This window comes from Eulemur rufifrons, chromosome 2 (assembly GCF_041146395.1).
Source record: "Eulemur rufifrons isolate Redbay chromosome 2, OSU_ERuf_1, whole genome shotgun sequence".
NCBI lineage: Eukaryota > Metazoa > Chordata > Mammalia > Primates > Lemuridae > Eulemur > Eulemur rufifrons.
Window position 1 is genome coordinate 94,726,743 of NC_090984.1, and position 12,621 is coordinate 94,739,363.

At 33.7% G+C, this 12,621-nt stretch overlaps 1 protein-coding gene across 12 annotated transcripts in view; it reads left to right on the top strand.

Annotated features, from left to right (window-relative positions):
* GPHN (gephyrin) overlaps positions 1-12,621 on the top strand; it is a 540,339-nt gene that overhangs the window by 257,001 nt on the left and 270,717 nt on the right. For 3 of the 12 annotated variants that reach the window (XM_069487828.1, XM_069487899.1, XM_069487876.1), the window contains exon 5: positions 1,991-2,029. The exons of the other annotated variants lie outside the window; for them this stretch is intronic. In XM_069487828.1, coding sequence (XP_069343929.1) covers positions 1,991-2,029 — 39 coding nt within the window. The remainder of the gene's footprint in view (positions 1-1,990; positions 2,030-12,621) is intronic. 12 annotated transcript variants of the gene reach the window in all.

Sequence of the window (12,621 nt, forward strand, 5' to 3'; positions counted from 1 at the left end):
CTTAAGATGGGGCCATTCTGTGGGGTAGATAGATGAATGAATATCACCATCAGTAATGAATTGTATTTAGAGGAATGAAAGGACTACTTTTTATATAATATTGAAAGCAAACCCTAGTATAAATGTACCTTCCTCCAAAGGTATATCATGGGCAAAATTAATAACAGTATTAACCATAAATTCTAATCTATCTTTGCTCAAACTGTAGTTGTTACTCTTTGCCTTCTAAATATTAATACAAAATACCATAGGATAGGGGTTAGCAAACTTATTCTTTAAAGGTCCAGATGGTAAATATTTTAGACTTTATAGTCCATGTGGTTTCTGTCACAACTACCCAACTCTACCAGATCTGTAGCACAAAGACAGCCATAGATGATATAAATGAATGAGGCTGGCTGTGTTCTAATAAAACTATTATAGACACTGAATTTGGATTTCATATAATTTCTGTGTGGCATGAAATATTCTTTTGATTTTTTTGAATCATTTAAAAATATAAAGATTATTTTTAGGCTGCAGGCCATACAAAAAACAGGCAGTGGGCAGGATTTGGCCTATGGGCTATAGTCTGCCATCCCCTATTTTAGAACATTCCTATCAGCACTGCTCTGTTAATTCATAAGCCATAGCATGTGAGCTTTCAGAAGAATGCTCCAAAAATTTGAGATTGAGGAAGGAGAAGCACCATAAGAAATTAATGCTTCATGGACTCAAATATGTATTAAAAGCCCACTATAATTATGCCAGGCACTGTTCAAGATGTTGAGGGTATAGCAATGAACAAAGAGGTCAAAAGTTCCTACCTTTATGGAATTTACTTTTTAGTGGTAGGACATAACCCTAAAAAAAACAAGTAAAATGTATAGTATTAGAAATGCTAAGTTCTGTGGATAAACAAAACCAGGGAAGGAGGATAGGTAGTTTAGGCAGGAAAGAAGGTTATAATTTTAAATAGAGCCATCTATCAAGCAACCATCGTTAAGGTGACGTTTGAACAAAGACCTTAAAGAGGAGAGGGGAAAAGTCTTGGATCATGTAAAACCTGTATGCTACCTTAGTGTAATGGAGCAGAGGCATGGCATGATCTGACTTAAAATATTTTAATGGAGAAAGCAATGAGGAAACTATTAAAATAAATCAGGTTAAAAACGATAGTGGTTCAGACCAATGATAGAGGTAGAAGTAATGAGAAGTAGATTATTGATATAGGGAGAGGTAACAGATGGAATAAGAGAAAGAGAGAAGTCATGTAAGACCCGGGATTTGACTTGGGCAATTGGAAGGATAGAGTTGCCATTTACTTAAATGGAAAAGGCTGTGGGAAAAGTAGGTTTGAGGGGAATGATCAGGAATTTTACTTCGGTCATAAAAACTTGAATTGCCTTTAGATATTCAAGTGGAGATGTTGAATTGTAGTTAGATATGCATCTGGACTTTTGAGGAAAAATATGGTCTAGAAATATTAGAGTCCTCAACATTATAAATGGAATTAAAGCCATGATAATTGATTAGATCGCTAAGGTAATTACTGATATTACTATTTATTTATTAGTATTACTGACCCTGATTCCTTTCTCATGCACATTCAAAGAGGTAGGTAGTTTCTAGTATCTATTCCCATGCCTACTCACAAAGAGTGGGAGAGATCCCACTGAGTCAAAAACCTGACCTACACAGGAAGTACTGTTAGTTGGCCATCCTCAAATTTTTCGATGGTGTAAACATGGGAGAGTGAATTTTCCCAAGTACCTCCTTGCTGGAATCTGTTTGCACTGGAGGTAAGTGTGAAAGGGGAGGTTGTGGGAAATGATGGGGTGAGGGCTTACTAAATCTTTTCCAAACCTCAGAAATGGTTTGATTCTGAGGAGGGGAGAAGGTTCAGGCTGGTTCTTATTTCCTTGAACCAGTTCATACAGCCCTAAATTTGACCTGCTTTCCTCAAACTGGGAGTCAGAAATCCCTTTTCTCTTCTGTTTTTCTGCTGCAGAAATTCCCACCATTCCCATTTTGTGGGCTCCAGAAAGGGGTAAGCGAAGACTTCAATCCCAGCCAATCATTTCCAGATTAATAATTTTTAGTGTTTTGATTTTTTTTTATCATCATAAAAAATGCTTGGACCCATTTTCCCCATCTGTTTAGTTTCCTTGTGGATTGTTATGTATCTATGTTCTAGGGTCATTCTGTATCCCTGGGCAATAGAGTTCAGATCCATCTGCTATTTCCATTTGTGTGCTGTTCTCTTGTGGATTCTCATATGCAGTTTATCGATTACTGTTTCCTAGATGAAAGACACCCAATTCAGGGGACTGCTTCACTCTCAATCTCATCTTTTCCTGAATGGTGTTTTGTTCCTCTGCTGACAGCTTGTCACTACCCTACCCAACTGCTTCTGATGATCTATCATTGTTTCTCTACTTTTCTGTCTTCGTACTTGATTGCCTTTGGTTTTTGTCTCTACTTTTTGCCTCACTTCACTCATCTGCTGAATGATTTGCATTCTTCACTCAATGATGCTTTGTCCATTAGCAAATGGCCTGGTACTGCCATATCCATCTGCTATTTTAGCATTTTAGACTGCCCAGCATCGTCTATCTCATCTCCTACCATTTCCCTGTACTATGGCCTACCAAGTGTTACACCATCTGCCTGCGGCGTGACCTTGCCCTGCCCAATCTATGCCTGTAATATTGTAAGTAGGTGCAGATTGTTGAATACTTCCGCTGTTCCTCTCCACTTGCCTTGAGCCACTGAGTTGGACTGCTGACTGAGTTTGCTTGACTATTGCCTCCTCTATTTGCTGCCTGTGGCTGCCCCATTAATTTACTTAAGACATTGCATTCATCTCCTACTTGCAACTTGCTGATTGGCTCATGTTGCCTCCTTTATAGTTCTCTGCATCTAATAAATCATTGGCATTGTTCCTCTGTTGTCTTGTAACCCTGAACAGATTTCATTTTCAAGAAAAGTTTTGCCTACATATTATCCAAATATATCTTAGAAATAGGAAAATGCTTTGCTATTATCAGCACAGCCCAGTTTACTCCTAAACTGACTTTTTAAACTCAATACCACATGTCCTTTCTGCTTTTTTATATAATTCCACATTCTTCTCTTTATTTAGGAATACATGTTCTTTTCTAATTCATCATCTTTGCTTCAGTCATCTTTTCACATCATATATTATGTATAATTATTCCTTGTGTATGGGATCTTTCAATAATTTTTCATATACTAAATTTATTTTTCTTAATTTATTTTCCCTAATTTTTCCAGGGTTTTATGAGGATAAATTATTCGTATTAATTTTATTTTTTAGTAAGGCCAGAATTTTTGAAACTTTAAAAGTATGATCTCAAAAAATAATAAATTGAATTATAGTTCTTTGTAGTTCAGATTAAAGCAACTTTCCACCATGCTCCATTGTTTCGTTTGAGAATGTCATTTCTCAGCCTCCCCATAGTTTATGTAATATCAGTTCTTTACAGATCCTTTTGATGTGTTTATCTTTCCCTCCTTTTAAGCTATCTTTTCTTGTATGTTGAGTAAACTTTTGAAATTGATATTTTCCCATTATTGTATTTGCAAAGTACTTGGCATCTAAAAATAATTTGCAATATAAAGTTATCTTTTTTGTAAAGCTTGTAGTCTCATTCACTTATATGTACATGAAAGATCAAACACAAGAAGCAGAGAAGAATTTTGGTAAAATTTGCAAGAGTCTAAGGAGGAGATGTAAAGTGGGGTGTGTATGTGTGCATGCACATGTGTATTTATAGATTTGAAGTGTTCTGTGTGTGTATATATCTACAGCATCATTGTGCTTAAAGTGTGGAAAATGCTGAGTATCCATATTAAATTTTATTTTATTTTTACAAAAATAAAAAGGAAAAGGAAAACTCTAAAGAGTGATAAATTTAGGGAATATTAAAAAATATGGTCAGGGATTTTTCAAAATTTTTTTCTTAATAGGGATAAAATTCATCAGTATCAAGAAAAATGCTGCTCTAGGAAAATCAAGAAAATTATTTCAGTAGTTTTTAAGTTTTTGTTGTGGTAAAATATACATAACATAATATTTACCATTTTAATCAATTTTAAGTGTACAATTCAGTAGTTTTAGTACATTCACAGTTTTCATTCCTTTTTAAGACTAATGTTCCATTATAGGTATATACCATAACTTGTTTATCAGTTTCTCTGTGGAGACTTAGGTTGTTTCCATCTTTTAGCTACTATGAATAATTTTGCTATGAATGTTGGTCTGCAAGTATCTGGGGTTTTTGTTTTGTTTTGTTTTGTTTTGTTTTTTGGTTATATAACTAGAAGTGAAGTTCATTAGCTTTTAATACTTTTGTCTATTTAAGAACAAATTGAATTAGTAGCAAAGAGATCAGGGAACCTACATGATTAACATGAAAGATGGATAAATCCAAGATATTAATATTAGGAGCAGAAAAAATTATAAACTTTTAGAAATGCTACAGAAGGCTAAGTGTTAAGTGTAGATGACCCTATATTCTATGAATAAAAGAGAGAATGAAGTTAAAATAACTCAGATCTTAGATGCTTGTGGGACAGCAAAAATGATTCTGAAGAAGGTTAAATTTAAGAAAAATATCAACTTTGAGAGAGAGTGATGGCATGTCTTTGAAATGGAATAATGAGGACTTTTAAAGGGAAAAAGAGGTAGGCATTTGAAAGGCAAGGTTTAAGTCAAGATGACTGAGATGAGGGAACCATGTCATGTTTAGAGGAAACAGCAATGGAAACAGAAATTAATTTCCATTCTGTGATCATTTATCTTGAATACTCAGCCTTCTATCTATAGATATTTTTCTAAAAAGATTCCAAGGCCCAACCCCCAGAGATTCTGATTCAGTACATTGGGGAGATGATTTAGGTAATGTATGCATGTGTGTAAATATGTGTATGTGTTAATCCACTGGTGAAACACAATGTGACTTAAATTGAAGTCTGTACCATAGTGTTCTAGACCTTATAGGAATTACAAAAGTTAGAAAGAATTGGTTCTTGTTTTCAAAACTGGAGTAGTTAATGGATTTAGGAAAGAAGACTTTTAGTCAATTAGTAGTATGTTTTCACTTGTTAATTCTTCAGTTTTTGGGGTGATTTTTACATATTTTATCCACCCTTTCTCAACTGAGGTTCCTCATCTAAACTATCAGACACAGAAAATAATTTGAGTGACTATCTTCTCAATTCTACAAAGAGTGGTACATAAACTAATACCATTCTATATGCATAGGATATAAGTTATTTCACCACATACAATAATTTTCTCAGAACCTATTAAGAAAGGCTGCACTATATACCATGTAGTCTTCTAGGAGTATGTAACACAAAGATATAAGGCCTTGCTCTCAAGAAGCTTACATTTCAAGAGGGGGAAAAAAGACATTTAACAAAAAACACATTTCTATTATCATCCACAAAATTTCATTCTTTTCATCTAATTCTTTGAAGAAAATGTTCAAGTCAGAGTGGTTGTATATAATGAAATCCTTTCAACTCTTCTAAACATTATTGATTCAAGAATAAGAATGTTGGGCAGGCGTGGTGGCTCATGCCTGTAATCCTAGCACTCTGGGAGGCTGAGGCGGGAAGATCGCTCAAGGTCAGGAGTTCAAGACCAGCCTGAGCAAGAGCGAGGCCCCGTCTCTACCAAAAAAATAGAAAGAAATTAACTGGACAACTAACAATATATAGAAAAAATTAGCCGGGCATGGTGGCACATGCCTGTAGTCCAGCTGCTTGGGAGGCTGAGGCAGTAGGATTGCTTGAGCCCAGGAGTTTGAGGTGGCTGTGAGCTAGGCTGATGCCATGGCACTCTAGCCCTGGCAACAGAGTGAGACGCTGTCTCAAAAAAAAAAAAAAAAAAAAGAATAAGAATGTCTTCTGTATTAAAATCTCATCATGACTGAAGGTGCTGACAGTAACTTAAATGCCAATCGAAATCTGTTTAATTTTAAAGCCTAGAACATTCAGTGACAGATTAGTGATTTCATTGGTACCTATGAATAAATAGCATTACCTAAACCAGCCTTATTAGCTTTGTAGTGGAAGAGTAGAGAGTGGCTAGAGATAAATAGACAACTAGTGTCCAGGAGGTTGTTCTTGAATGTAATTGCAAACATAGTGAGGGATTTTTTTCCCCCTGAGGTACAACTCTTATCCCAATATTGAAAATCTTCAGGATTTTAATTTAGCCTCATTATCAATTGAAACTCACCAGAATTCCTGGTGTCAGAAGGCTTGATCATATTCATTAGTTTTTTTATGGACTTGATTAACTAGTCATCTGAACTAGGAATTGATTTGTCCTCTCTATATTGATATGTGCCTTCAGTCTTTAGAGCAGTTAGCTTTCATTCCTATTGCTCAGTACTTCACGTTGTTTCCTTTAAAGCTGGACTTAGGATAAGTTTTAGTAACCTATTTTTCCTTCCTTCTCCTGATGTCCTCCTAAAGTTATTTATTTTAATAGCACAGCTATGGGAAAATCAAAGTTCTCATGTCAAGAGAAAAGCACTAAAATAGAAATTAACTCTAGATTTAGCTTGTTTTCTTAACAATAATGAATAATTCTAAAAGATTTTGCTTTACCTGTGTTCATTCTGAAAAACATTTTTAAAGCCAAAAAAGCATAGTATACAGATATTTTAAAGATCTGGAATAAAATAAAATATGACTAACATCATTTTATTAAACTCATTTATTAATAATAAATTAGATTTTTCTTTTCTTGTGTTCTCTGAACTATTTTTATTTCAAAGAAAGCTAAATTGAAAACAGTGTATAATGTGTTTCCTTTGTATGAAAGTTAATCTGAGAAGGTAATTTTTCTATCTCATCCTTATTAGGCTTCAAGTCCTTTTTATATTTAATAACAAGAGAAACTTCTAAATTTCCTTGCAATCAGGAGATTCTTTGTAGGTAACTACTCTCTAACAACTCATGTAATTTTTCTTTTATTTTTTTTCTTTGTCTACTAAATGACAACAGAATGTATTCAGTATCTTGCAAAAGATGTGGTTAAAGATGTAGCTTCCTTACATGAACATTTTCTGAAGGTTGATTTCTTTGGTTTTAAATATAAACAATAACAATAGCAGGCACTGATAACCAGTCTTTATACCCTCTAATATCATTTCCCCCCATTTGCCCTACTATTTCAGTGTTGCTGGTAAAAAATAATTCACTATCCCTATGGCATAAGAGATCAGGTGGGTGAGAAAGAGATCATTGAGGGAAAGTATAATAAAGTACCTCAGCTAGAGAAATTATTTGATATGAAGCTCCTTTTTTACATTTAACAATCTTTGATTTCATGTACATCAAAATCAATACCTGAAAAGTTCAGTAGTTAGATATTTGGATGTTTATAAAGTACAAACCACCACCAAACTTTTTGTATTTGTCTTGGAATGCTTTTTAGATCTCTTGCAATATTTAGTACTTATGAAGAAACGTAGAGTGTTTTCTGTTTATATAAGCAGCATAAAAACTGCTCAGATTTGATTCCTCAGATGTTTAGGAATCAAAATTTGTTTGGTTTGTTCATAACCATAGTAGAGTAATCAATGTGTATTTACTTTGCAATCAGAGGTAATAATCCCTTTGTAGAAATTGCAAGCGGAGATCCTAAAAGAAAATACTGTATCTCTTATAAATTATTTTTTTAATCTTCTGATCAAAATTAAGGTAAATTTTGTGAGACAGATAAAAGCCAAAGTCTGCTTAGATATCCTGCTTCTCATGAAGATTAGTAACTACAAAGTAAAACTGAAGACCATCTATAGAAAGTTCCTCTTTCTTTATCAATAAGAAAATCTGTCTTCAAATTTCATACTTTCTGGTTAGTGTTAGAATATTAGGAGCACACTATTTTCCATATGATATGTGTTCAAATAACTCCTTTTTTTCTGAATATAGAAATAATATATAGTTTTTGCCAAAAAAAGAATTTGGAAAATACAGAAAAGCAAAATGAAATATATAAAAAACACCAATAATCCCAACCTATAGTTATTACTTAGGAGCAATTGATTAAATTACACAATTTTTCGGAAACACACATATATACAGGTTTATATCTTGAGTTTCTTAGAGATATCCCAGTTGTTACCATAGCTACTAAAATGTATTGCACACTTACTATGTGCTAGGCATTGTGATAAGCACTTTATGTAATATCTTATTTAATTCATACAACAAACCTACAAGGTAGGCACTGTTTCACAGATAAGAAAATTAGGGTTAGAGAGATTAAATGATTATATAAATTGACCTAGATCACAGAGCAAGCAGAAGGTAATAGAGCTAGAATTTGAACTAGGTAGTCTTGACTCCAGAGCCATTGCTCTTAACCACTCTCCTTTTCATATAATGTAAGCTCTCCTCCATGTAATAAATGTTCTACAAAAAATTGGGATTTGTCAGTTACTGTAGAGTATAAACAAGCTATTAGTAATTTAATTTCCCAATCATTAAACATTTAGGTTCTTTCCTATTTCCTATCACAAACATTCTCTTTATATCAGTTATCATATACACCTCTGATGATCGCTTTAGAAATAGTTCCTTAAAATGGAGTAACTGACTCAAAAGTGGGGGGGTACAAACGATTTGGTTGCATAAATTGCTTTTGTACCATTCAAGTCAGAGTTATAAGTGTGCCTATCTCCCAGATAGTGTACACTGTACCCATTAGGTATGAATTTACCCATCCTTTCTTCCCCCCTCCCACCTGCTTGATTTCCAGCGAATGTTATTTCCATATGTGCACATAAGTGCTCGATTAGTTCCAATTTAATGGGGAATACGTGTGGTGTGTTTCCATTCTTTTGATACTTCACTTAGAAGAATGGTCTCCTGCTCCATCCAGGTTAATATTAATACAAGAGATATTAGTTCACCATTTTTTATGGCTAAGTAGTACTCCATGGTATACATGTACCACATGTTATTAATCCACTCATGGATTGATGGGCACTTGTGTTATTTCCACATCTTTGTAATTGTGAATTGTGCTGCTATAAACATTCAAGTGCAGGTGTCTCTTTTATAGAATACCTTTTTTTCCTTTTGGTAAATACCCAGTCGTGGGATTGCTGAATCAAATGGTAGTTCTACTTTTAGTTCTTTGAGGCATCTCCATATTACTTTCCATAGAAGTTGTACTAATTTGCAGTCCCACCAGCAGTGTATGAGTGTTCCTGTCTCTCCATATCTAGGCCAACATTTGTTGTTTTGGGACTTTTGACAAAAGCCTTTCTCACTGAAGTTAAGTGATATCTCATTGTGGTTTTGATTTGCATTTCCCTGATGATTAGCGATGTTGAGCATTTTTTCATGTTTGTTTGGACATTAGTCTATCTTCTTTTGAAAAATTTCTCTTCGTGTCTTTTGCCCACTTTTTAAAGGGTTTGTTTGATTTTTTTTCTTGCTAATTTGCTTGATTTCTTTATAGATTCTAGTTATCAGCCCTTTGTTGGATGTATGGCATGTAAATATTTTCTCCCATTCTGTAGGTTGTCTGTTAGCTCTAATGATTGTTTCCTTGGCTGTGCAGAAGCTTTTTAATTTGATCAGTTGTCATTTATTTTTGTTGTTACTGTGATTGCTTTTGGAGTCTTCTCATAATACATATTACCAATTGCCCTCTTAGAATATATGTACAAATTTGTATATATGTACTATCAGTTTATGAGGTTGCACATCCATTATCATTTTTAATCTTACCAAGAGGTGAAAAATTACATTTTTATTGACATAGATTACTAATGAAATTAAACATTTTCTTGTATTTGTCCAGTTTTGTTTCTTCTTTTATAAACTGCCTGTTTTGTTCAGTTTTCATTTGGCTCAGTTGCCTCTTCTTAAGTACTGATTCTAATCACAAAGAGTTTAAGGAATTGGTTGTCAGGAAATAATTTTGGCAAGGTCAGATTTATACTTTAGCTATATCATTTTAACACACATAATTATAAACCAGTTCATTTTTGCTTTTTTCAAATTCCATTAACATAATGGTACTCAATTGTTTTATTACTCACAATCTTATGACAAATCAAGCTCAAAAACATATCTGGAAGCAAAGTTAATAAAATACAAACACAAGTTTTTCTAATAAGCTAGTTCTGCCCTTTGTGAGTTTTTTTCCCCACAAAGCTGATACATGATAGTTTATTTTCTAACTATCCTTTTCTTATGGAATGTTCACTGTTAAATATTTAGCACATGGAAACTTACTGAACCTCAATAATTTACAATTAATGGTCTGTTCATAGATACAAACCTTGCAAAATACTTTGGAATTAGGACATTGAATACACTTAGCTACTTATTAGCAGTCATTTTTTAAAGTACCAAATACATAAACTTATTTACAGAATTACTTTGCTTGGCAAACTCACTTTTCTGCTTAGGAATTTCAAAGAAAACATTATTCTAGCATGTAAGTAATGTGAATTATATTTGATTATCTAGATATTTAAAGCATTTTATGAACTTTTTCTGACACATAGAACTCAACTTGCCCTTCGGTATTCAAAAGAGCCTGTTTTTTTAGTTAGTTGCCCTTAACATGCAAACCATTTCAGAACCTAAAGCTTTTTGGTAAGTGAATTAATATTTGGCTTGTATTTTCCCATAGAAACATGTATGTGTATCAGTGGTTTTCAACCAGGGACAATTTTGATCCCCAGGGTACATTGGCAATACCTGGTGACATTTTTCGTTGTTACAGGTGGAGAGTTGCTATGGATATTAGATTGGTAGAGCCCAGGGATGCTGCTAAATACCCTACAATGCTCAGGACAGCCCCCACAACAAAGAATTTTCTGGCCCAAAATGTTAATGCAGAGATTGGAAAATTCTTATCATATAATATTGTTGAGTACTCACTAACTGCCAGGCACTGTACTGGGAGCTGAGGGTACATGGATAGAAAGACTTAATGTCTTCAAAGTTAGGAAAGTTATATTTTTATTTGGGAACATAAAGAATTGGATAAACAAAATGTGATGTATTAGCAAAAATAAAATCTGCCTGAGGGACTTAGTTTAGAGAAACTGTTACAGAAGAAATGATACCAGGATTAGTTTTTTTCAATTGTTATTTCTTATTTAAATTACAAAAAACACACAAATAGTATAGTTACAGTTTAATGGATTTTCAAAAACTGAGCATACCTGTATAATCCACATCCATATCAAGAAACCAGAATATTATCAATATCCCAGAGCCCCTTGAGCCCCTTATAGTCACAGCCCAATGCTCAAAAGTAATTATTATGTAACTATTCTAACTTTTAGCTCGGGTAGATTACTTTTGTTTTTTTACTGAACTTTGTATAAATGGAATCACATAATATGTAATCTTTTATGTCTGGATTCTTATCAACATTATATTTGTAAAATTGATTCATATTGTTTCATGTAGTTGTTCATTCTTATAATTGTATGGTAGTCCAATCTATAAGTATACCGATATTTATTAATTCATTCTACTATAAAAGCACAATGGCTGAAACCATAAGTTAGCCAATAGTTCAGTTGGGCTGCAGAATGGATTTTGAGGGAGAAGTAGGAAGAGAGAATGGAAAGGTATGTAGGGTCAGGTGATGGAGGATATCTCTGTCATATAAAAGGCATTTGGATTTTTTTTCTAGCAAGAAATGAGATTTATTGAAAAATGCTAAGAAAGGGAAGAATATAATAAGACTTGCAGTTTAGAAAGACCACTTTGGCAGCAGAATAGAATGTATTGGATGGGAGTAAACTTAGCTATAACACCAATCAGGAGACCACTGGGATAGTGGTCAAATAAAAGATGCTGCGATGAGAGCAGTGCAGGTGAGGGTAGAAGGCGATATCAGACTCTGGATAGAATTAATAGCACTTTTGGACTAACTGTGTATAAGAGCCACAGAGATTCGTTTTCTGAGGCAACTTTCAAAATCTGTGTGTTACTAAAATACCAAATATGTACAATAAAGAAAAATAATAGAATTCAATGTTAATAATTAAAGGTGAATTCAAAATAACTTCCAATTTTATCTTTAATGTTTAAACTTGTGGAAAAAACAGATATCATTAGTTGAGAAGAATAAATTGATAAATCTTTATGGAGAATCAGAAAAGAACTTGGTGGCAGTCTGGGCTAAAGGGTAATGGCCCTAGCCATTTATTTGTTTTCATTTTAGTTTTAAAAGTATGGCTTCCTTTTTTGTTGTTTCAGGATTTCACTATCTATCCATTTAGGTACAATTAACGTGGGTTCCAGCTCAGGAGGGAAAAGTGAGGGAGAGTGAGAAGGGCTCTGTGTGTGTGTGTGTGTGTGTGTGTGTGTGTGTGTGTTAAAAATAAGAGTTGAGAGAGGAAAGGAAAAAGGGGGTAAAATATTGCAACAATATGAATAAGAAGGAAATTGTCTGAAGTGGAATTAACTGAGTTCCCAGTTGTTATCTTTAGATTGGGAGATTACTGTCTGCTTTAATTTTGTTTGTGCATGCATCCCTAAAGAGAATAAAGGCAGAGTGAGTCAGAAAGTTCCCCATAGTCACCAGGTAATAAATATCAGTACTTCAAAGATGTG